Source organism: Culex pipiens, chromosome 1, assembly GCF_016801865.2.
Source record: "Culex pipiens pallens isolate TS chromosome 1, TS_CPP_V2, whole genome shotgun sequence".
NCBI lineage: Eukaryota > Metazoa > Arthropoda > Insecta > Diptera > Culicidae > Culex > Culex pipiens.
Genome location: NC_068937.1, coordinates 19307075 through 19332786, shown reverse-complemented (window position 1 = coordinate 19332786; position 25712 = coordinate 19307075). Strand labels below are relative to the sequence as shown.

The 25712-nt window shown below is 32.1% G+C and overlaps 4 protein-coding genes and 2 non-coding genes across 7 annotated transcripts in view; 3 read left to right on the top strand and 3 right to left on the bottom strand.

Annotated features, from left to right (window-relative positions):
• Positions 1–25712, top strand: part of LOC120415614 (uncharacterized) — a 349245-nt gene that overhangs the window by 32895 nt on the left and 290638 nt on the right. The window lies entirely within an intron of this gene.
• On the bottom strand, positions 8436–8507 carry Trnap-agg (transfer RNA proline (anticodon AGG)). The gene has a single exon. It is a non-coding gene; the product is annotated as a tRNA-Pro (tRNA).
• On the bottom strand, positions 9165–9764 carry LOC120415619 (probable salivary secreted peptide). Its single transcript, XM_039577215.2, has 2 exons — positions 9445–9764; positions 9165–9382 (listed from the first exon to the last, which is right to left on the bottom strand). The coding sequence occupies exons 1-2, from the start codon at positions 9625–9627 to the stop codon at positions 9209–9211; spliced, it is 357 nt and encodes a 118-aa protein (XP_039433149.1). The 5' UTR covers positions 9628–9764; the 3' UTR covers positions 9165–9208.
• Positions 13066–25712, top strand: part of LOC120415618 (uncharacterized) — a 296505-nt gene continuing 283858 nt past the window's right edge. The window contains exons 1-2 of one of the 2 annotated variants that reach the window (XM_052706604.1): positions 13066–13341; positions 13401–13590. In XM_052706604.1, the coding sequence (XP_052562564.1) occupies positions 13144–13341; positions 13401–13589 (387 nt within the window). In that variant the 5' untranslated portion in view covers positions 13066–13143 and the 3' untranslated portion in view covers position 13590. Of the gene's footprint in view, positions 13342–13400; positions 13659–25712 lie in introns of those variants that run through there. The other variant, XM_039577214.1, reaches the window with a different exon arrangement.
• On the bottom strand, positions 21259–22262 carry LOC120415620 (probable salivary secreted peptide). Its single transcript, XM_039577217.2, has 2 exons — positions 21891–22262; positions 21259–21827 (listed from the first exon to the last, which is right to left on the bottom strand). The coding sequence occupies exons 1-2, from the start codon at positions 22065–22067 to the stop codon at positions 21651–21653; spliced, it is 354 nt and encodes a 117-aa protein (XP_039433151.1). The 5' UTR covers positions 22068–22262; the 3' UTR covers positions 21259–21650.
• Positions 23027–23099, top strand: Trnat-ugu (transfer RNA threonine (anticodon UGU)). Its single transcript has one exon. It is a non-coding gene; the product is annotated as a tRNA-Thr (tRNA).

The following is a 25712-nucleotide window of genomic DNA, read 5'->3' as shown; positions in this document are numbered from 1 at the left end:
TAAATCAAAATTGGTAAAAACAAAATTTAAAACTGGGTAAAATATTTTTGTTTAAAGCGAGTTCCTAGATAATTTGATTTTTTTAAAGAATAATAACAGTAATCATGTTTAAAGCGTTTTTTGTTGAACAATTATAAAATAAAGGATAAAATTTTAAATTTAGCTATTTGTTTTCACTTTTAGTTTAAACCAAGTTACAAAAACAAATGTCTGGCAATTTTAAAAATAAACATTGAAATTATTTCAAATCATTATTATATGTATTGTCAATATTACATTTTTTTAAAGACTGGTGGTTATGTTTCTTTTTGAATCAAAAGAATGTGTGCTTCCTTTTCAGTTTTTTTTGTGTAATGAGTTTATTAAAAAGTAGCTATTTTTGATTCAATACTCAACTTTGACCAAAGAAACCAAACTATCATCAAAGAAGCTATTTTGTGTCATTGGTTCACCCATGCAAATCTCCATTCAATTTTGGCAGCCGTTCATACCAAAATTCTATGTAAATATTCGAAAATCTGTGACTTTTCAAGGAATTTTTTGCTTGATTTGGTGTCTTCGGCAAAGTTGTTAGTATAGGTACACGGAAAAAATAATATTTTTTAATAAACTTTTTTTCACTAAAAATTAATTTCCCGAAATACTTTTTTTATTTTTTATTTTTTTTATGTTTTAGTAGACAAGAGCCCACATCTTTTAAGCCTTTCAGAAGTATGTACCAAAATTTATTTTTTTAATAGAGTTTTTTTTTTGTAAAAAAATAAATCCTGTGCTTAATATATTTGACCTCATTTTTTTATGTACCGTCTAATATGCCATCGAAAAGTACTTTTCATATTTTTTGACTAAGTGCACCGTTTTCAAAATATAGCCATTCAAAGTTAAATTTTGTCCGAAAAATTCCTTTTTTTTTACTTTTTGAAAAAGTGTTCATGATTATCCGTTCTTGTAATATTTTTTTTCGAAAATTTCAGAAAATTTACTACAATTTCGTCTAAGAAACATCGAAGATTGGACATCAGACTTAGTTTATTAAAAAGTTTTCATTTTACCTCATTATTGTCAATAGTTTCATTTTGCTGTATTTAAAAAATATTTTGAGATTTCGAAAAGAAGGTTTCCACGTAGTTTATGGATGGTCCCCAAAAAAAGTTGCTCAAAAGAACGCGAAATAAAACAAAATATCAGTCAGCGATGAACAAATCATCACCAGAAGACAATCTTTCCCGAGCAGACGGAAATAACTTGGGAATAACATTTTTTGATATTGAGCAGTTCTCTACGGAATCGGTCTTTTTACTTTAATTTTACTTCGGTATGCCCAAAGAATCCATTTTGCATCATTAGTTTGTCCATATAATTTTCCATACAAATTTGGCAGCTGTCCATACAAAAATGATGCATGAAAATTCAGAAATCTGTATCTTTCGAAGGAATGTTTTGATCGATTTGGTGTCTTCGGCAAAGTTGTAGGTATGGATACGGACTACACTGGAAAAAAAAAATTTGGTGATTTGTAATTTAACTTTTTTTGTCACCAAAACTTGATTTGCAAAAAAACATTATTTTTTTATATTTTTTAGGGGATATTAAATGCCAACTTTTCAGAAATTTCCAGGTTGTGCAAAAAATCTTTGATCAAGTTATGAATTTTTGTATCAATACTGTTTTAATTTTTTAAATTGAAATCGCAAATTTTTTTCAATTTTCAATCAAAAAGTACTTTAGTGAAATTTTGATAAAGTGCAGCATTTTCAAGTTATAGCCATTTTTAGGTAACTTTTTTGAAAACAGTCGTAGTTATTTATTTTCTTTTAAATTAATGCCCATGTTTGCCCAATCTGAAAAAAATATTTTTGAAGAGCTGAGAAATTTCTCTATATTTTGCTTTTTTTTAACTTTCTTGATACGACCCTTAGTTGCTGAGATATTGTCATGCTAAGGTTTAGAAACAGGAAAATTGATGTTTTCTAAGATCTCACGATTTTCAATGTTAAAATATAAAACATTCGTGAAATTTTCTGATCTTTTCGAAAAAAATATTTTTTAGTTTTTTTTAATCAAGACTAACATTTCAAAAAGGTCAAATATTCAATATTACGCCCTTTTCAAGGATCTCAACCAGATATTAATCATTTGACCCGATAACTCTGCCCAACTGCACCACTTTTTATATTGAATCCGGTTGTCCCGTCGGAATCCGGATCCACAATTAGAACACGTGTCACACAACTGACATAAACACACGGCCAGGCAGTGCACGCGTTCAACTTTTCCTTTTTTTCCTCTCCTGTCCAAACAACAATCAACAATCACCACGGCAGTCAGCGACGCCGTTGTTGATGGAATGACCTGTGCCACACTTGGAGTTTGCCGTCACCGCACACTTGAAGGTTGTCCAAGTCATCAGTTTTGCACACACTCTTTTAAAGGTAGCTTATAAGGTGCCCAACTTCCGCCACCAGCGACCGCACTCTTGAAACACCTGAGAAGTGCTCCAGTTCTTCAATAGCGAGTGAGTGAGATCAGAGGAGGTCGCCGACAGGCAGCTGCTGCCGGTCGGGAGTCACTTTTGAGAAAGGGCTAATTGAAGAGCCAGCTCTTGATTCAATATTGCGCAACTTGCGTCCACCATGTAAGCAGAGTTCTGCGCGAACCTTCGTCGTGACTTCTTTGGTTTTACTTTGCAACGGTTGACCGATCCGTGGTGGTAGAACCCCGTGTCCCAATGTACCGCGCAAAAATGCTACGTGCGGTTGTGGTCACCACATTCTACAATCCCTTCTCACGACGCTCGCCGCAGCGGCGACGACCACAAATGTGTTGTGGTTGCCAGGTTACGTCAAGATCCTGGGTGGAAAAGGTTGGAATATTTGAACATTTTGACATACCAAAGAATCGAAAAAGATCATCCTACCTTACTTCACATAATCTTGGCAGTAGCGCCAGTGTTTCGCGAATTCTTGGCAACCTTCGATCTCCGTGGCCGACCTGTTGCAGATCGTACACGTGGTCGTGGTGGCGGTTTTGGTCATATACGGGCGCCCACAATGCAAATTGTGCTGAGTTGTGGTCGAGGGCTGCTTAAGTAAACGCGCGGCTTACTGTGATCAATGACGTGTTGCTGTGCGGTGGTTTTATAGAGTGCTGCCGTGGGTCAGAATTAATTAAATTATTCTCGCGATCGGGACGCGGTGATTGTGCGCGACCTTTGCCGCGGCGGGGGTGAAACTGAGGTGGGTTCTAGATATTTAAAATGTTTGCTGTTGCTGGCTTAAACGATTGAATTTGGGGTTAAAAAGTTGCAATTTTTATTTTTTTAGGATATTTTTGCACAATTCAAGATTTTTTTATTGTTTTTGAAGTTGTGGAAATAAAACGTAATCCTTGTAGTGTACAAATAATCTTTATCAATTATTTTAGAATTTCACAGCAATTTTTGGATTGAATTTTAAAATTTCCTATGTCAAAAGAAACCATTTGGCATAATTAGTTTTTTCCCACACAATTTTGCACAAATGTGGAAAAGCGAAAATTTTATTTTTGGGAATGAATTTTTGATCGATTTGGTGTCTTCGACAAAGTTGTAGGTTTTGATGAGGACTATTCTAAAAAAAGGTACACGGAGAAAAAATGCCAAAAAATTTCCTATAAAATTGCCTAACAATTTGGAGATTGGACCTCTGAAATACAGCGAATAAAAGATAATAGAAACAAGAAAATTTAAGTTTTATAAGTCTGATCCAAACATTCTCACATTTTCTTATGCCAATATCCTAGCTACTATTTTCAACGTTAAAAAATTAAAAAATTGAGAAATGTTAAGATCTTTTCGAAAATTTTGGAATCAAGACTATTATTTCAAATAGACATAACAAACTCATTTTAAGATGCATAATAGGGTGACAATAAAAAAATCGAACTTAGGGATACTCCCTGACTCGATTCCTTAGGCAAAAATAAGTAACTGTGAACATTACATGTAGAAAATCCCAAAATTTCATATTGCAGGAAATTAATTAAATCTACTAATAAGATGATTTTCAATCACACCTGAAAGTTTCATGAAGACATTTCGTGACTAAACTGAGTTAGAGATGATTTAAATTCACAATTTTGCCACGCGCAAAGCGAACACCGAGTTGATTTACGGGTGCCACGATATTTCTGGACCAAATTGGCTGAAATTTGGGGAGAAGGCTCCCAAAACATATCCCGTGTGCATGACGAAGCCCGATTTTGAAATTTTGCTTTTTTTTTAAATACAAAAATCAAAAACTGGCGATTTTTTATATAAAAAACATAAAAATATTTTTATCTTTTTTTCAAACAAACTTATTGAAAATCGGGCTTCGTCATGCACACAGGACCGGTTTAACGAGGCTTCACCAAAATTTTGAGCCGATTTGGTTGAGGCAGTGTTCAGATATCGTTGCACCCGTTTTTTGAAACTGCTAACTTCAAATAGCTATATCTCGGCATCGAAACAACCAAATGTATTCAAATTTGTTTTGTTAATAGATGAAAATGTATATTTCAATGCCCTGAAAACAGATTCTAAAAAAATTTTAATGTGTGCTCATACTAATCTTTGACATTTTTGACGATTTACATGTATGTAACTCCTTAAGGTTTAAGGGGCGCTGAAAATCGTTAAATCGCTAATAACTCGTCAGGGATCGTTTTTTAACTCGGATCGTTTTGCGGTCTTGGACAAAGTTGTTTGTCATAAAATTTTACTCAAGAATCTCACACTTGCCAATGATCCGACGCCATCTTTTGGTTAAATTTTGAAATTTTAGCTTTTCCTCATACATTTTTGCGGTTTTTCCCATACAAACTTCAACTGTAAAAAGCGACCCTTATACCTTTGCCGATTTGGCTCAAAATTTGCACCGTTACTTATTTTTACCTAAACAATCAATCCAGGGGGTATCTCTTAAGATTTTACAATTTTTTTTCTTGTCACCCTGATGCATAATCTAATTTGCAAAAAACTTTTACCTTTATCACATTTTTGCTTTTAAGGGGTTAAACATACATGTAGAAAATCACAAAATTTAATATTTCAGAAAATTTATTAAATCCACTTCAAAGATAATTTTTAATCACTCTTGAAAGTTTCATAAAGATATTTCATGATGACTGAGTTAGAGACGATTTAATTTAAAATATTTGCCATGCGCAAAGCAAACTGTCTAACTTTCTGAGCGTTTTTCTCTGAACTCCAAGTTGATTTACGGGTGCCACGATATCTCGGGATGGGAAGGACCAAATTGGCTGAAATTTTAGGTGAAGACTCCCAAGACATATCCCGTGTGCATGACGAAGCCCGAATTTGAAATTTGGAATTTTCAAAAAATACAAAAATCAAAAACTGGTGATTTTTTATATGAAAAACATAAAAATATTTTTATCTTTTTTTAAAATAAACTTTTTGAAAATCGGCTTTCGTCATGCACACGGGACCAGTTTAACGAGTCTTCACCAAAATTTTGACCCGATTTGGTCGAAGCAATGTTGAGATATCGTGGCACCCGTTTTCTAAAACTGCTAACTTCAAAAAGCTATATCTCGGCAATGATACATCCAAATGTCTTCAAATTTGTTTTGTTAATAGATGAAAATGTATATTTTAATGCCCTGAAAACAGATTTTGAAAAAAGTTTAATTGTGTGCTCAAACCGACCTCTGACATTTTTGCCGATTTACATGTATATAACCCCTTAAGTTAAAAGCATTTCTCAAACCTCCGAAAAAAAAATCAATAGTCGATCAAAATATTTCACGAAGGAAGAGGTCCACCGCAATTTTTTTTTATCGAAAAGCTGAGAATACTGCCTCTTAAAGATTAAATTTTGTGAAAAATTAGTTTTTCTCAATGTTTCCTAAAAAGTCATAATTTTTCTGCTCTCGGTAATCATGGAGACTTATAGCTTGATTTTCAATTTAAAAAAATGATCGTTTTGTGAAATTTTCTACTCTTTTTATGCAAAAAAATGTCGAAATTTAAAAATCAAGCTTAATTTTTGAAAATGTTCATAATGGGCGTTTTTGCCCTTTTTAAATGTACGACCAGATATCAAACATTTTGATTTTTTTTTTAAGTTCCGTTGTAAAACTACTTACTTTTTCGAACGACACTGCACTGCAGTGAAATGGGTGATGAAAAGTTGAACTTTTCAGCACTTGTTTCGAAACGGAATACTTCACAACACATGGAAATTTGACTAAAAAATTCCTTCAAATGGTTTTTATGAAACTCGTTGCCAACATTATTTTTTTCAGCTCTCGTATTTATAGAAACCCGGCGAACCTAGTTGGATAAATTTACGACTGGTGCTGAAAAAAGCTTTTTGTTGCAACTTGTTACACTATTTTTTTATTATTGCAAAGAAAAGAAAATTTCACACAAGCTTCTCTTATTGATATTAAAATTCGTAACAATTTTTATATCTTGTTAAAAAATGAGGGATATTTAGGTAACGGTTTGACGAAAAACTGAACTTCTTTTGTTTTCTGATTTCTTCAATCATTCAAGGATATTGTTTGCATTTATATTTTTACAGTGCAGACTCGATTATCCAAAGGCCTCGAAAAAAAAAATCATTTCGGATAATGGAAACTTCGGATAATCGAATCACGAAATATTTTTTTTATTTGTTTTTTTTCAATTGTCGAGCTAAAGTATGACCCCTAAACTGCGCTAAAGTGATTAAAAAATTTTCAATCCAACATGGCGGCCAAAATGGCGGTGTTCAAATATTGGAAAAATTCATTTTGTAATTAAATAGGCAGTCAACTTTTCAAAACTGACTAAAATGGGGTCACGCTTTAACTACAAATTACAAATATTTAGACCAGTTGCTGTTTCTCATAATTCATTATTATTAATTTATTATTTCCAGTCTCTTTTTTCTATTTTTTGAGTGACATTTATTTTGTAAAATCTTAAACCATTTGCTTTTAAGTCGGATCAAATTGTTTCGAATCTGAAACATAAAAAATACAGAAAATTTATTATGACTTAAAAAGTAGGAAATATTAGTTAAAATAATGACAATAACTACAGTTTTTTCAAAATATCGACAGAGTTACATGGAACAAGTAAAAAAATCAAACTTATTTTTTCTAAACATTATTTTATCTTTTTCGCTTGTAAACTTTCTTCACCCGCGAAAGAAAGAGGTGGCAAAACGCGCATTAGAAAATCGCTGCCGAACTTGCTGAGAAAAATCAATCAGTTGGAGATTTTTCGTGAATTTCACCACCAATATCAATTTATTCTCATTTGTTTATCTTCCAACAAGCCAATGATTGGAAATGCTTTCTGGGAGTATTACAAACATATTCCTGTAACAACATGAGCGAATATTATTGCACAGTTATGAAACTTGAAACTTCCAAGATTTTGTACCAGGAGTTGAGCAAAATTAAAAAAAAAAACCTATTATTTCGGTAATAAAAAATTATGCAAAAAAATTTGTCAAATATTCGCTCGTATTATTACAGGAATATGTTTGAAATACTCTCAGAAAGCATTTCCAACCATTGGTTGGTTGGCATAGAATGTTCCTTCTTCCAGGATTTTATAGAAAAACAGTTCAAAGAAAAAGTTCGAAAATCAAAATATAAATTTTCGCCGACACTAAGGTCAAATAATCACTCATATTATGATTGGAATATGCCTAAATTTACTCTAGAATATGTTCTCTGTTTTGGTTTATTTTATTTTGACCTATTTTCGCTGGAAGATGAACCTGGAAGATTACGTGATGTTTTCAAAACTTGGAAGATAAGCCTGGGAGTTGACAAGTGATAGCTATTTAAATGATAATCGTATCATTCTACAGTTGAAAATGAACAAATACAAGTGAACTGTTAAAACATGACGAAACTAAAACTAAACTTAAAAGGTAAAAGGTAATGATAGGAGATGGTAGAATAATCCAAACACTATCAAAAACAAACATAAACTAAACAAGATAAATGCAAATAAAATACTCAAAATGAAACAAGAAAAACACAAAACAAGAGAAGTAAAGTTTTTCATAGTTGCTAAATTGACTTCCTGAACAAGGGAAAAATAAAAGAAATATCAATAAAATTTGATTTGAAAGTTGGTTCTCAAACCCGAATTTGAACAAGATAAATATTTTCCTTCTTGTTGAACTTTTCATGCGCGCTAACTCAAGAAACTCAACCTTATATCAACACACAGCATTAGTACAAAGTGCTAACGCAAGCGTAATTTAATGCTACAAAGTCGCTCCGCTCGTGACTACCAGATCATGATTAGCCCTCCTGTCATCATGTCGACTCACGTCCAAGCTCGTAATAATATCAATTATTTCCAACAGTAAAGCACACGCCAATTATTTTGCTGACTTCACGTACCGTATTATTTGATTCGACAAGCAAAAAAGAATCGCGGTGGGCTCGTCCGGGATTTGAACCCGGGACCTCTCGCACCCTAAGCGAAAATCATACCCCTAGACCAACGAGCCCGTTGAGGGGTCGCGAGCCAACTCGCGTCCGGCATCGGTGTGGGTTTTTTTTGTTGTTTCTCGGAGAGTGATTTCTTTTGGATTGCTTTGATTTAATTTTCGGGGAGGTTTAACCCTTGGCTGTTCAAGCTTTTTTGTCTACGAAAGCTAAATTTTCGTCAACCGGCCTAATTCCGGCATAAATCAACGCAAACTTCCCGAAAAGTTTGCGTTTACTCTCACCATTCATCAAAAACAAACGCGGCGGCGGCGACGGCGACGGCGTTGCGGTTCCCCGACGGTCGTTCCGGCGGCCAAAGACACACAATCCCAGCCCGTTATTGATTCAGTGTGCGTCTCCGCAAAGCGCGAATAAGAACCCGCAAAATGATGATTTGGAATCTAACCCGGCGGCGGCGGTCAAACAACAACAACAACAAACTCGGGGAACGTGGCTGCTTGGATGACCGGCCGGTCTCGCGAACAAATCCGACAGCTAACTGACTTATGTGCTCGGCGGAAGGAATTTATGAGATGGGCGCCACCGGATTTCCCAGGTTTCCTGGAAACCCTTTCGTTGTTGTTGTTGTTTGGGGAGGTGGTACAGTGAAGTCTCGGTTTTGTTTACGTAAAATCTAAAAACAATATTTGTTGAAATTTCATACCTTTTTTTAATCAGTTAAATCTTGATACCAACTAGAATTAAAATTGTAGATTGGAGCCTAATGTCCATAAATTTCCACCGTATAGTTCATCCCTCGACCACGCTGGGACCGCAGCCGTACCGTGGTGCTGTTTTGGCCCAGGCCACCGGACCACAGCCGGGCGGTTCCACCCGTTCCATCGCCGAATCCGTCAATAACGTTGATCGCAGCTATGGTGCGACCCGGTTGACCCTGAAAAGTTGTTTTTTTTTTCATTAAAAAATCAAAAAATACAGAAAAAAGGGGCAACCAACCTTCTCCGGATAGAATAGATTTGCACTTCGAGTTCGGTACGGTGACCTGGCTGGTTCCAGAATCGTAGTTCTACTCAGAAGGACGTCGTACGGCCCGCGGACACCCCAGCTGAAGTTGTGCTGCTGGGAGATTGCGGGCACGACGAGACTTACTAACGTGACAAAAAGTGCTGCGAATTTCATGATCTTGAAATGCGCAAATCGCTACACTTGGAAGGTGACTGATAGGTGTGATCAGCGATAAAATGGGATTTTATAGTTTAGTTTATGCAAAACGAGAAAGTTTCCCGAATTTAAACTTAGAATTAAGATGTGATAGCGGTTCTTTACAAAAATATAAAATTTCCCTTGAATTTTAATTGTCTTCACACAGTAAATAAAAATCATTGTAAAATTACATATGAGTGTGGACAGACATTCTGTAAAAACCATGTAAATTTACATCTTTCTGATGTATTTGAGCAGTTCTCTACAAAATTGCGGGTTTTTTTTTTATTTCGATTTTTGTATTTTTTAATCCAGCTAAAACTTTTTTGGTGCCTTCGGTATGCCCAAAGAAGCTACTTTTTTAGCTGTGTTGTCCATATAATTTCCCATACTAATTTGGCAGCTGTCCATACAAAAATGATGTATGAAAATTCAAAAATCTGTATCTTTTGAAGAAATTTTTTGATCGATTTGGTGTCTTCGGCAAAGTTGTAAAAAATGTTATGCCTTAAAATTTGTTTGATGATTTTTAATTTCACTTTTTGTCACTAAAACTTAATTTGCAAAAAATACTATTTTTTTCTGATATGTTTTAGGGGACATCAAATGCCAACTTTTCAGAAATTTCCAGAACGGGCAAAAAATCTTTGACTGAGTTTCGATTTTTTGAATCAATACTATTTTTTCCAAAAAATCGACAATTGGTCGCAAAAATTTTTCAACTTCATTTTTCGATGTAAAATCGAATACGTTATTCATTTTTTTGAATTAGTGCCCGTGTTTGCCCACCATTGAAAACATATTTTTGAAAAGCTGAGAAAATTCTCTTTATTTTGCTTTTTTAAACTTTGTTGATACGACTCCTTAGTTGCTGAGATATTGCCACACAAAGATTTAAAAACAGGAAAATTGATGTTTTCTAAGTCTCACCCAAACAACCCACAATTTTGTAATATCGATATCTCAGCAACTCATGGTCTGATTTTCATTATTAAAATATTAAATAATTCGTGAAATTTTCCGATCTTTTCGAAAACAATATTCACAAAACTTTAACATTACGTCCTTTTGATATGTTAGTCTTGATTGATTTAAAAATTTGACCACTTGACATAAAAAAATACAATATTGTAAAATTTTACGCGTTCTAAAATTGAACTTTTTAGAACTGTGTAATTTACAGTTTATTCAATGAAATCCACCAGATTGATTTGTCATAAACATTTTAACATTTTTGCCTGCAAAGAAATAAAAAGGTACTATTGCAGCAGGAACTTGATACGTAGGACACAACAGTGAGGTTATTTACCTTAAACATTCTTTTTTTCATAAACACAGACAAATTTCAGCCCGCGCGTGTAACTTTTACATGGTTTTTGAGGTAGAACTTTACATTTTTCTTTCCTCAATATCAGTGTAAAACTGTTAAATAAGATCATGGTGATATCACATGGGAAATGTGTATAGATTTGTTTTTAAAGAAATTATGTAAATTTACATCTTTGTGATATATTTGTATCAAATTTTACACATTCAAAAATTGAACTTCTTTAACTACAATTTTCGATGAAATCCACCAACTTGATCTGGTTTGATAAACGTATTTGCTGTACCATTTCATGTCATTTTTACATGCTTTTTGAGCGAACATTTTACATTATTCTTTTCGCAAAATCTGTGTAAAATTACAGCAGACCGTTTGGACCTTTTCAAGGGTTATGAAATTTTGAAGGTGTAAATTTACCTCTTTTTATGTAATATTGCCTAATTTAATGTGTAAAAAATGCATTTAACAGAATTTAAGTTAAATTACATAACAAAATAAAATAATAATTTCATATTTGGGTAATTTTCTGCCTACTCTCACGAAATCGATTCGCGTTAAATTGATTTTTGTCCCTGTTCACGAATCCGCGGTCCAATTTTCGATATCTCGTGACGGAGGGGCGGTACGACCCCTTTTATGTTTTAGCTGTCGGAAAAGACGTGTTTTTCTATAATTTACAGCCTGAAATGATGATGATTTGGTAATTTGATGTCAAAGGAACTTTTAGGGAAAATTGGATGCGTACATGGCGTACTCAGAATTTTGAAAAAAACATAATTTCGTCGAAGAAAATACAAGCATATTTTTAAAACCTCGAAAACTTCGAATCAAAAATAACTCAAATGGCAGATTTTTTTCGTTTAAGAGCAGGGATGAAATAATCGCTGAAAAATCTTTTTCGCTTCCGAACTTGCTTCTTTTGTGAAAAAGAGAGGAGGCAAATCGTGCAAAAAAAAAAAAAAAAAAAACAAAAAAACGCTACCAAACTTTTCGAAAAAAGAAAAAACAATTAGTTGAAGATTTTTTGTGAATCTCATTGTTGGCACGACTTAAATTAATTTATTTCGTTTTGTTTACAAACATCGATCATTCACGGACAGTGACGGGTCATTTTTAGGCCTGCAAGTGTAGTAGTGAAATCGATGTTTCGCTTAATTATCCAGATGATGATTTTTTTAAGTTTCTTTTAACCGATCTTTCGTGCGCGAGAGAGGAGAGCCATGCTCCCTTCCCTTCGAAAACTCTTCTCTTGATGAACATCAATAGATTTTCTTTTGATGAAGATTCTTCCATTACTGCATAAGATGTTTTATCGTCTTTAGATGAAAAAAAAAAAATCATTCGAAAAAAACTGCTCATCAATTTTAAAAATGTTGTGTATTGTGGTAGTTCAATGCATAAAAAAGTTAAAAGTTAAAAATTACGAATAAATCAAATAAAAAATCATACAAAAAAGCCACATAATCAAACAATTTCTAGAGTTAGTTTGATCAAACTTTTGTTATAGTTGTGACCATTACAAAAATAGATTTTTTTACCGTTTAAAAATTTTAGGACGAGGAACCATAAAAAAGTAATTTTAACAAATAACAATAATTTTTCTAGTTCTTTTTTCAAATTTTGAGGAAAAATAAATGCCTTGATTTATTGAGCACATTTTGAAATGGTGCTGAACAAAAATATTGAACATTTTTTTCAAGGGTCTTGCAAATTTTGAATTGCCAGAATTTTTGAGAAAAATATTTTTGACATTTTGTTGATTTTATCTGTAAATAGTTTGTATTAAGTTCAATTAAATTGCAATGCCTTATATTTGTCACATTTTTGCACGTGTGAATTGTGAAAATAACCCTCGTCATCGTCAAAACAACCCGAGAGTGATTTTTCTTGTTAGAAAATTTGTAAACTATATGCACCTCAAGTGCGTCAACAACTTGTTCTCAATAATTTCGTTATCGGGGAGGCTAGGAAAATCAATAGTTGTGATGTTTCTTCGATGATGATATCAGTGAGTCATTTCTTCAATTTCTCTAGTTCAATCGCTGGCTTCCGATCGATCCCATTATAAAAGGGAGACCAATTTCTCCTCCAGAATCAGTTCGCCTTCAAGTCCCAACCTTCAAAAAGTTTGCAAGTTGCAGCCTTCGACAAACTTTCCAGCAACCATGAAGTTCGCCCTGTTTGCTATCGTTCTGATAAGCTTCAGCGCTTTGGCGTTGACTCAAAGTCGCCAAAACACCATCAGGTGGGGCAACAAGAAACAGTCGGACGTTCTAATCGGTCATTACGTTGCCATCAAAAAGGCCAAAAGCTCTTGGTTCTCGAGCAAAGCGGTCAACCAGACGCTGCAATATCCGGCGATGGTGAGTTGCATTTTTTTTTTTTGTCTAAAAAAATTAATTTTAAAAAATTCTTTAAATAGGGCCAACTCGGGCGCAACATTTCCGCCATCTACTTCTACGAGGCGCCCAAGGGCCGGGCCAATCCCAAACTGTTGAGCGGCGGTATTGGCCGCAACTACACCACGATCCTGCTGACGTCCCTGAAAGGTCAAGGGCTGAACGTCACGGTTGAGCTGTACGGACCGCAGCAGCGGTGGAGCCAGGGTTGATAACTATGTCAAATCAGTGTTATTTATGAATAAAAAAATGCAAAACGCATCAGCTAGTTTCAAATTGGAGCGAATTGGTTTTTTTTGTGTACACCCAAAGGAAAAAAATGCTGCCAAAATTATCATCCCAGTTTTGCTACACCGATTCATGGCTTTTCTATCAAAGCGTGCCCGTGTAAACTTGACAGCGATCTGCAGATCGCACCAATACACCTAAACACTGATGCGTACACGAGTTTCTTAGCGCAGTGGTAACGCGTTGAGTCCCCAACTGAAAAGTTGCTGGTTCAAACCTCAATGGAGGACGTTTTTTTTTTTCGTTTTTTTTTGTCAACTACAAATACCATCGTGCAAATTTAACGCTCGTCAAGCTATTCTTGAAATGTGTTAATCGCCTCGGTTATCGTGAGTTCATTTATCGTTGCTGGTGACCTTATTATTGCCTTACATTTCTCAACGATATCAAAAACGAGACGAATAAAAGAGCGAGTCCACATTCACTTCCAGCATCAGTTCTCGTTCATACAAGTCAGTAGTCACATAAATAAATTTGTGTAAAATTTTACGTTAAAAACATCGGATGATGCTGACAGAATTTATGTCAGTGAAAAGTAAAAAAATTACATCTAAAAATATATGAGTTTTTTTTTTCCTTTACGTGCAATTCTCTTCAAGTAAAATTACATCGAAAAAATGCAATCATCAATTGTTTCATTCAGTATACATTTTATTTTGCCCACGACAATTTATACCACAAAAAATAAAAAAACAGCTAAAAAAGTTAAATTTTGAATGATTGATAATTTTGATGTTTGAAAATTACCTCTTTTACATGTAATTTTACATAAACATAAGCCGAATAAGTAAACTTACGAAAATCTGTCAAATTTAAAATACAGCTTCTAGAACCACTGTAAAAATGTAAAATATGAATTTCTTTCATGTGAATTTACATGAGCAATTCTAAACGGATTCCGGAAACGGATTTTATTTGTATTTTTGGCTCAAACTTAAATTTAAATTTAAACTATGTGGTGGCCTTCGCTATGACCCAAGAAGCCATTTTGTGTGATTTGATGTCTTCGGCAAAGTTGAACGTCTTGATGGGGTCTGTTCAGAAAAAAATGGCACACGGAAAAAAAAAATTACGGTATTCAAATCATGGCTTTTTACAACAAATCAAATTTCCATAATACTTATTTTTATTTTTCCTAATTCGTGCACGAATTTTTCTGAGTAAAACGTTTTTCCAAAAGCTTACCTTAAACCGTTCTTTCGTAAGAAAGGCAAAAAGACTTGAAACTTTCTGCTTGCACGTGTAATTTTACATACTTTTTTAAGTAAAAAAGGACATATTTTCTTTCATCAAAGTTGGTGTAAAATTACATCAGACCGTTTAGATTTTTTCATGTATTATGAAATTACAGTAAAAAAATAATAGTAATTTTGCGTTGAGAAATGTGAAAATTTACATGTTTTTATGTGTAATTGTACTTTTTTAACATAAATTCTTACTTTTCCGAAAGGTCCTCTGTTTACAGGAAACTTGTGGCGCATTGGATCTTTTGGAAAAGTACCCTAAAATGTATGTCAAATTACATGGAAATTTTCAACAAAAATTGTGTCAGAATGTTTGTGTAAAAATATATGCATGCAGGATGATGATCACCTTGCTTTTGTAATTTTATAAACTTTTTAGAATTGTCGGTAAAATTACATCAACAACATGTAAACTGATTTTTCATGAAAATTATGCTAGGAAATCGAATCAATTTCTGCAGCATTTTTTTCTTGTGAAGAAACTTCACTGGTTATTGGTTATGGGTCATTGGTCATTGGTCATTGGTCATTGGTCATTGGTCAATGGTCATAGGTCATTGGTCATTGGTCATAGCAAACGACTTTGTCGGAGGCATTCATTCCTCGAAAAATAACAAAAATCGAAGCATCCCTGTACATCTGGAACCTGCTCGCTCAAAACTCGTAATAAAATTACACCAATTAATTAATTTTCATCCGCCGTGTCGTGGCACACATCGTTTGGGCGGAGATTTGCAGCCACATAACATCAGGTCAGACCCGCCGCCAATGTTTATTCATTTTAAATTACTTTCTTCCACCGTTGGACCTCAAAATCGATTCTTGCGCCGGGACTTGGTCGTTGTGACACCGGTTGGCTGTTCGTGGAGATTAAAACGCAAATTCCGCAGCCGGCGAATTCCTGTTTGTTTGAAGCCCAAAGAGGCCACCATCATCAAGCAGCTCTTGGGAAGAGCCAAAGGGTTTTCCGCCGAAGTAGGTTCTAGGTGATATGTTAGGATCATTGGTGGGGGTGTCAATTGTAATTTGGAATTTTTATGAATTAAAAAAAAGTTAAGCGTGAAGATTTATTGAAGATTTACAATTTGAGAGGTTGAAAATTTTGATCCTTTCCACCTTTTTAAGAGGACAAGGGTAATTTGACAAGTTAAATTTTTTGAAATTCTTAAAATTCTTAAAAAAATTCTTAAAATTCTTTAAAAAAATCTTAAAATTCTTAAAAAAAAAATTTAAAATTCTTAAAAAAAAATTCTTAAAATTCTTAAAATTCTTAAAATTTTTAAAATTCTTAAAATTCTGAACATTCTTAACATTCTTAACATTCTTCAATTTCTTCCAATTCTTTAAATTCTTTAAATTCATTAAATTCTTAAAATTCTTTAAATTCTTTAAATTCTTTAAATTCTTTAAATTCTTTAAATTCTTTAAATTCTTTAAATTCTTTAAATTCTTTAAATTCTTAAAATTCTTAAAATTCTTAAAATGCTTAAAATTCTTTAAATTCTTTAAATTCTTTAAATACTTTAAATTCTTTAAATTCTTTAAATTCTTTAAATTCTTTAAATTCTTTAAATTCTTTAAATTCTTTAAATTCTTTAAATTCTTTAAATTCTTTAAATTCTTTAAATTCTTTAAATTCTTTAAATTCTTTAAATTCTTTAAATTCTTTAAATTCTTTAAATTCTTTAAATTCTTTAAATTCTTTAAATTCTTTAAATTCTTTAAATTCTTTAAATTCTTTAAATTCTTTAAATTCTTTAAATTCTTTAAATTCTTTAAATTCTTTAAATTCTTTAAATTCTTTAAATTCTTTAAATTCTTTAAATTCTTTAAATTCTTTAAATTCTTTAAATTCTTTAAATTCTTTAAATTCTTTAAATTCTTTAAATTCTTTAAATTCTTTAAATTCTTTAAATTCTTTAAATTCTTTAAATTCTTTAAATTCTTTAAACTCTTTAAATTCTTTAAATTCTTTAAATTCTTTAAATTCTTTAAATTCTTTAAATTCTTTAAATTCTTTAAATTCTTTAAATTCTTTAAATTCTTTAAATTCTGTAAATTCTTTAAATTCTTTAAATTTTTAAATTCTTTAAATTCTTTAAATTCTTTAAATTTTTTAAATTCTTTAAATTCTGTAATTTTTTTAAATTCTTTAAATTCTTTTAATTCTTAATTTTTTTTAAAATCTTTTAAATTCTTTAAATTCTTTAAATTCTTTAAATTCTTTAAATTCCTTAAATTCTTTAAATTCTTTAAATTCTTTAAATTCTTTAAATTCTTTAAATACTTTAAATTCTTTAAATTCTTTAAATTCTTTAAATTCTTTAAATTCTTTAAATTCTTTAAATTCTTTAAATTCTTTAAATTCTTTAAATTCTTTAAATTCTTTAAATTCTTTAAATTCTTTAAATTCTTTAAATTCTTTAAATTCTTTAAATTCTTTAAATTCTTTAAATTTTTTTAATTTGAAAAAATCAAAAAAAATAACAAATTAAAAAAAATCGAAAAATTGAAAAAAAAAAAATCGGAAAATTCAAAAAAAAGTGTTTAAAAATTTAACAAAAATTCGAAAATTAAAAAAAAATCGAACGATTTTAAAAATTTCTTAAATTCTAAAAAAATTAAAGATTCTTAACATTCGAAAAATTCTTAATATTTAATTTTTTTTAAATTTCTAAACTTTGAAAATTTTTCAAAATTGTTAAGTTTTTTAAATTTCTAAAATATCTAAGTTTTAAATATTTTAAAAATTCTAAAATAATATAATAATTAATTTTTTTTTTATTTCGGAATCATAAAAATTCTAAACTTAAAAAATTATCAATTTTGAAGTTTGTTATTATTTTGAAAGCCCTAAAAATACAAAGAATTAAGTTCCATAAATTTTAAAAATTAAAAAAAATCCAAAAATTCTTCAAGGTTTATAATTTTTTTTTTTTTATACATCCCTTAATTGGGTTCCACTCGGGCAAGGTGCAGGCGGCCGCCACTTCTCATCGAAATCTCCGTCACGTCACACGGGAGAAATCCGCAAAACTCGCACGTGTGTCGACCACGTGGCGAGCCAACCAGCCAGTATGTAAATTGCAATTGATTCAATAGTGCGGTCGAGTCGGTGGCGGCCAAAATACGCCATTTGCCATTAGTCTCCTCGCTGGTAGAGAGGTCTACACTGCACCAAGGAACCAACCTCTGATCTGAGTGGCCGAGGCATCGAATTTCTCCGCTGTCGCGACGGTATTTGAAGGATGGCGAGGGGGAGGAGGGGATGCTAATTGAAGAGGTGACAAATGTACACTTGAACGGGGATTGCAAACGCGCGCTCTCAACCCCACGACGATGGCGGCGACGGATTCCGGGCCAAGAATCGCGGTCATTCCGGCAAACGGGAGGGGGAGTCGATGTAGGTTCTTTGACACCGGAGTCCGAAGTGAACGGTGTTGCAGGTCGCTGCATGGAGAAGGACGCGAAGGTGGCAAGGTGGGCTTTTAGAATAATGAGGTATAAGTAAAATTTTGAAATTATAAATTATCAGAGATTGTTTTATCAACATCAATTATTGTTTTGATACCAGTTTTTATAAACTTTTGAAGTATTTTCTATTTGTTTAAAGTACTTCAAATCAATTGTCGCAACGCTTGCTTAGTGCTTGTCCCAGACCTTAAACCTACTCAAAAACCGTCCTACTTCAAGCGTTCACCTTTTTTTGTGGGTACCGTGGAGAATTTTTCCTTATCCCTCTGAAAAAATCGAAAATCAACACTCCTTGTAAATCTGAAGATGGGAGCATTTTTTTGTTTTTGCTGAAATTCTAGTTGTTTAAATAGTATGTTTTAACTACCTATATTTCGTAAAAAGCCATTTTCTACATAAGCAATTATTCTCTATCAAAATCGGTACACGGAAAAATTTGGGTGTTACTAACTATTTTTTTTTTCACAAATCTGGAGTTTTTTTTAAAAAAGGTCCAATAAACAAAATTTTCAGTTTTTGCTTTTTGGGTGTTTTTTAATACCCCTGACTCAAGGTGGTTTCAAAAACACTCAGAAAGCAAAAACTGGAAATTTGGTTTATTGGACCTTTTAAAAAAAAAATAAAAATCAGAAATATTCTATTTCCCAAAATCCTATTTTTTTATGAAATAATTGTAAAACATAAAACATAAAACTGCACTTTTTGAGCCATAGCCATGGACAAAAAATTTTGCCGAGGAGTTTTGATTCAGTGAAAAAAATGTTTTTTTAAATAGAAATCTTCAAAAAATAAAATCAAATTTGCATTCGAAAAGTTCAAGTTTTATGATTTAATCACTTTACCAAGTTTAATTCTAACTGAAAAAATCCTGTTTTACGATTTAAAAAAAAATCACTACTGAAAATATGTTTTTCGAAAGTTCAGAAATTTCCAATAAAATTCATAAAAGACATTGACATTGAAGACACTCTGCTGATTGCTAAAATACAGCGAATAAAAGAAAAAAAAGTGAATTTAAGTTCTTTGAATCTCATCCAATCATTTTCACATTTTCTAATGCCAATGAACATTTGTGAAATTTTATGATCTTTTCGAACAAAATATTTTGATTTTTTTTAATCAATGCTAACATTTCAAAAGGGCCAAACATTCATTTTTACTCCCATTTGAAATGTTAGTCTTGAGTCTGGAGACTTCATGAATTTGGGCAAGCATTTTCTGAACAAAAAATGACTAATACGTGTAAACGTGAAGTAGTAAACTGTTCATTTTGTGATTTGTATTCATGAATTCATGAATTTTACTTTTGGCTTTAAAAATTAATCGTGAATAACAAATAAAAAATCACGATTTTACGTATTTTATTCATACAATATTAAATTTTTATTAGAGTTGATTATTTTTTCGATCGTAATCATGTTTTTTAAACCATAAAATCGTTTATTTAAGTTTACGAGTGTAACCGGTCATGGCAAGTCATGAATATTTATTCACGACTGCTGCTCAAAAACAGTTCAAAAATTATTGACGTGAAAATCGTGATTTTCACGTTTTCATGGTACGAAATTCACGATTTCAAGATAATAATATTCCGTCTGATAGATTTTTTTACCTCCTCATTTTTGGAAATAAATAAATTTAAAAGAATCGTTATATTTTTAGTTTTTTTTTTTTATTTTGACATGAAAGCTTTGAGTTTGAAAAAATGTATTTATTCATGAACAGAAATCATTGGTACCTACACAAAAAAAATCAAATATTGAGTGAATTATCAAATTGATTTGAGTTTACTAACAATTGCAATGACAATCTTTAATACAAATTTGAGAAATATTTCCCAAAAAATAAATAAAACGTTAAAAAAATTTCAATTCTGTAGTAAAACTTTCCTTAACTTTTAAGTGATTTGTTTTTGTAAAAAATAATGAATACTTGAAATTTTATTAAACCGTTAATGCTTGCACGCGAAAAAACGAGGAAAATAATTTTACAACAACAACTACTTCTTATAAAAAAATCTGGCTGGATTTGCTTTACCATTTTTTTTTTCAATATTCAAATCTAAAATGATTGGAAATATCTTGATTGCACGGTAAAAAAAGATCAGTCGAAAATACTACTTTCTACTCTGTCAGTTTTAAGTCATTTTTTTAATTGTCCATTCAGTTTGACAACATACCTTTTTGTAGATTTTTTCTACAATATTTTTCAAATATTTTTATGAAAAATGATTGAAAAATCTTGATTACACACTTAAAAAATGTTCAGTCGAAAATTTAACTTTTGATATCATTTTTTAGGGAATATTTTACAAAAAATAATTATTTTTTTAGATAACCTTGTTGTTAAATTTCTCTCAACTTATGACTAAATTTTCATATTTTTGGGGTGAAAAATACATGTTTAGAAAGAATGCAACGATGTTTTTTAAATATTAAAATATATTTTTTGAATAAAACTGCTTTTTTTGCACGTAATAAATTATAGTTTTTACTATTTATGCCACTATAATTCTGCAGTTTTAAATCATTTGGGTGAAATATCTATTCAATAATAAAATAGTTAAAATTGTCAACAAACTGATTTCAACTTTTTTTTAACTTTGATGTAACTAAAATGAAATTAGCAGAAAATGAAAAAGGTGTCTGTCAGCAATGAATTTCTAGAACAACATTATTTTTTCAAAGATGTTTAAAATAAAGTTTAATTTGAAATAATGTTAAGAAATCATGTGCGTTGTTCTGACCTTAACTTTATAGCTTAAACCATTAATCTAAATTTAAGTTTTGTTTGGATTTTGGAGCCATTTTTTTAACTTTCATTGAAAATAAAAAAAAAATCTGCCAGTGAAATTAGGATTAATTCTAGTAAAACAGTGCCTTTAATTTATTAAATCCTAATTCTTTTTGAGGAAGTTTTAATTAAGGTTTTTTATTATTTTGAGATACATATATATTGTTGAACATTTTCTCAGCAAAAGTATTGGGAAAACTTTTTTTGATTTTTTCATATTTGGGTGAATTTTTTTTTATTTTTTTTTTTTGAAAAATGAAAGTTATAATTCTGGAGTATTGTTTTTGAGTCAATGAATCATTTTTTTTGCTTTTTGAGCGTTTTGAATAACCCTTACTCAAGGTGGTTTCAAAAACACCCAAAAAGCCATACACTGATAATTAGGTTTATTGACTTAAAAAAATACTCTGGAATTACAAAATAATGTTACAAATCAATTTACGGATTTTTCTTCACACTTTACACCTCCCCCCCTTACTTCTGCCCGTAAATCTCCACCGTAAAGTTCATCGCCTTGCCCCGCTGGGACTTGAACCGGATGGTGACGTTGTTTTGGCCCACGCCGCCGGCCTTGATCTTGGCATAGCCCCCCTTCCCGTTGGTGGACCCGTCGTACACGTTGATGGCGGTGATGGTGCCTCCGTTTTGACCCTTTTGAAAAATTGCAGTTTTTTTAAACGAAATTTTTAAAAAAAAAAGTTGTATATGTTTTACCCTCTGCGGGTAGCTGAGGTCCACTTTGTTGACCCGGAGCCACTTGGACTTGGCGACGACGTTGTCCCGGAACAGTAGGACGTCCTGCGGCCCGCGGGTGCCCCAGGAACCGTTGTGCTGGAGTTGGGCCGAAACCGCGAGGGCCAGAGAGGCGAGAGTCAGAATGAGGAACTTCATGGTTTTGAATTGTTTGTGTAGGTAAGGCAAGACTTTGAAGAGAACTGATGCTGAATTGCTGGTTAGATGGTTATTTTATAGTCAAATAAGTCAGTAAGAGAGATTCAACCTTGCAAATTATTTATACAAATGTATTAATCACTAGTTATTTACAATAATTTCTTTTGAAAGTAAATTTAAAAGAATTTTACAAACGTTAGTAATCATTATCAAGAATCACCTCATGGCAATTCCCTCAAGCTTTGATAAGGGTAAAATTTACATTGAAACTACACGGACAGACTGGCCAAGGCAAAACCTACAATGTTCGGAAAGTATGGGTTTATTTTAGTAAAAAAATATTAAATTCTGACCAATTTTCGATTTCTTCAAAATTTGAAATTTTTTTAAATGTAATTAATTTTAAGCAAATCCAACGATCAAACCCACCGTGTCCGGCTCATAACCTTATCCCCTCCTTGGTGTGTTCCGAAGAGATTTTGGCCGCGCGTTGAACAACCGCCAATTCGGGAAATCCCCGTCCCCGAAGGGAAAGCGTAGCAAAATCTCCCCTCCCCATTTCAAGGATAGACGAGAGTTGACCATATTACGGATTATATTGCACACATTGCACGGCGGCTTCGGTCTTCTGTGGCCTAAATCCCGGTGGAGTCTGCTGCCGTTTTCTATTGCATGCCACCCTCTCTCACCCCTGGGTCGTGTCCAGGGACTCTAAGAATAATTAATTGTTATCATATCATTTTGAGGTCGAGGGTTGAGTTAAGGTTTGCCGCGGAACGAGTTATGATCTTGGAGCAAATTTCGGCACAATCAGCTCAATTGTCTCAACCCGATAAAAAAAACCACCGAAAAGTAGATAAAACAACTCAACCCGCAAAAGATAAAAATCAATCATCCGTTTGCTTTCGCAGCGCAGCAGGGGAACGCGTCCGCTCGTGCGCCAATCTATATTTATCTCCGCCTCTTTAGCTCAGATGGCAGAGCGCTGGTCTTGTAAACCAGCGGTCATGAGTTCGATTCTCATAGGAGGCAAGGTGAGAAAGTTTTCTTTTTTTATTTGAAGAGTTCTGTGTATCGATGGAGGAATATGTTGCTTGAAGTTGTTATTGTTGTTGTTGTGACGGCGTTCGAGTTATGCGATGATGGAGCGTACCTGTAATGAAGAGGGAAAAAAGTCGAATTTAGTTTTAGTTTATTTATTTAGTATTATTTCGAGTTTATTTAAAATTGTGTAGTTTGCCAGATTGAAAAACATTTTATTTTAATACTTGAATAAAAAAAATGTTATACTGTAAATTTGGAATGTTGAAAAAAATTATACAGTTTCTCGATGTAATTTTACATCTATTTAGGTGGAATATGCAAAATCACACATGAAAAGCTGTAAATTCAGTAAAGTTAATCATAGTAAACTAAAATGTTTTTCATGTTCTTTGATAGCATACACTTAAAAAAATCAATGTTTTAAAATTAGATATGTTAAGGTTAAGAATTCAATTTTTTTAAATTTGTTTTTCAAAAATGATTTTATTTTCAGCATTGCTTGCATCGAATAAAAATAATTATACAAAAATTAAATCAAGCGTTACTTTTTAAAAAGTCTAAAAATAGATAATACAACTAAATTTATAGACTAAATTTTGATTTTTCATATTTCTTATGAAAAGATTTGAAAATTTCACAAAATAGTTTTTTTTTAATTTCAATGTTTAAAAAAATTAAACTTATGCAAAATTTTCAAATCTTTTCATTAGAAATACGAAAAAATTCAAATTTTATTCTTTGAAATCAAGAATATCTTAAATTTTTAGACGTTTTCAAAAGCCACGTTTGATTTAAAAAAAAATCGAACCAATAGTTTCCGAGAATTCGCATTCGCGAAAATTACAGGCTAGTTAGGCGACACTTGGAAAAAATCGTTTTCATCGATTCAAATTTTATGCGAGGCTGTATCTTAGAAACTAATTGCCCGATTTGGCAAGGTTCCAGAGAGAAAATTGTAGGATTTTTCTCACCTTCTCAAAAATATTTTTCAGGGGTGCATTTCTCTCAAAAAGTATTTTTTAAATGCAAAAAAAAGGAAAAGGAATCGAACATTTATTACTAAACTGCTATAATTTTGTAACGGCTCATTTTATACAAAAAAAATTGTTAAGTACTTTTCGATTGCAAGCTCGATTTTGTGAAAATGATTTTTAATATTTTTTGATTAGGTTTTCAAAAATTTAAATAGTGATTAAAAAATTTGCAGAATGGGTATCAAAATGAAGCGAAATTTTGTAGGCTTTTTAACATTATCAAAGTTTTTTTTTGAAAATATATATATATATTTTTTTAAAAATACCGTATTTGTTCGGAAATATGGCAAAATGGGTATAAAGTGACATTTTGTATGGTTTTTCACATTGTTGATTTTTTTTTTAATGCTAAAATTTTCACAAAATACCGATTTTTTGAAGATACTCAAATTTTTAAAATATGCAATATGCGTTTCAAACAATGTGAAATTTTGCATGCTTTATCTATAAATTCAAATCTGAAAATTTTGAAAATTTATTTATTCTATATACAGGAAAATTTGACTAAAAAATACATTAAATTCTTTTAACTGAAAGTTTCATTCAAAACAAAAAAGCTAAAAAATATCGTTGTACGAAGTCTCAGAATTCAAATTTCTCCAAAGTGACATTATCTCTCTCCAGGGTTACCTGATTAATCAGAAATATCTTAAAAACAGCTTCAGGGATCAAAAAAGTATCTCGGGTCGGTAACAGGGCTACCAGTTTTTTTTAAAGTCAATTGCTTTTAAAAGATGCAAAGAAAGAAAATGTTGAGAGCATTTTAATAAAAAAATGACATTTATCTTCAAAATGTTGTTTAATTTTTAATCAAAGTAATTTTAACATTAAACAGAGTTGTCAATTCTTCAAAGTTGTTGTAGAAAAAAAAAATTGCTGGATTTTTTTTTGTAACCATTTAAAACAAAATCTACCTAACACAATCGAAACACAACAGTTTTTCAAAACCCTCCATTACGAGTTGTCATTTTTATCGTTCCACACTTGTGACTCTTTGTTAAAGCAATTCCAACGCAATGATTAATGTATATTTTACTGGCAGCTTATAGTAATTATTCAAAGCTTGCATTATTTTTAGATTTGTTTATTTTTTAGAAAAAAACGCCATTATTCCGACAGCCCCGGAATCCCGCGTACGGGCCAGCTGTTCTACACACGCTAAACAAAAACCGAGTCAACCCCAACAATAAAAGAGGCAAAAAGGTGAAAACACAAAAATGCATTCCCATTCATTTTTCACAGCCTCTCCCATTCGGAGTACAACCGCCCATCTCATTAAAAAGGCACCTTTTTTCCCGTGTGGAATTGTTTCGCGGGTTTTTTGCTGATTTGCCGCGTTGGGGGCAATAAATTGCACACGCGCGAAATATGAACAACGACACCACGCGAAATGACTCTAAAGCACAACAAAAAATGTCATGTAAAACCCGTGTCAGCATAAATAATTTAATTATATGATTTATACTACTGTTTCGGTTGGTGGGTGGTGCCCGGTGGGTGGCACAATGTGACCCCACCCAACAGCCCACACTTTGGACCGCAACCAATTGCCAGTTATGAATTGCTG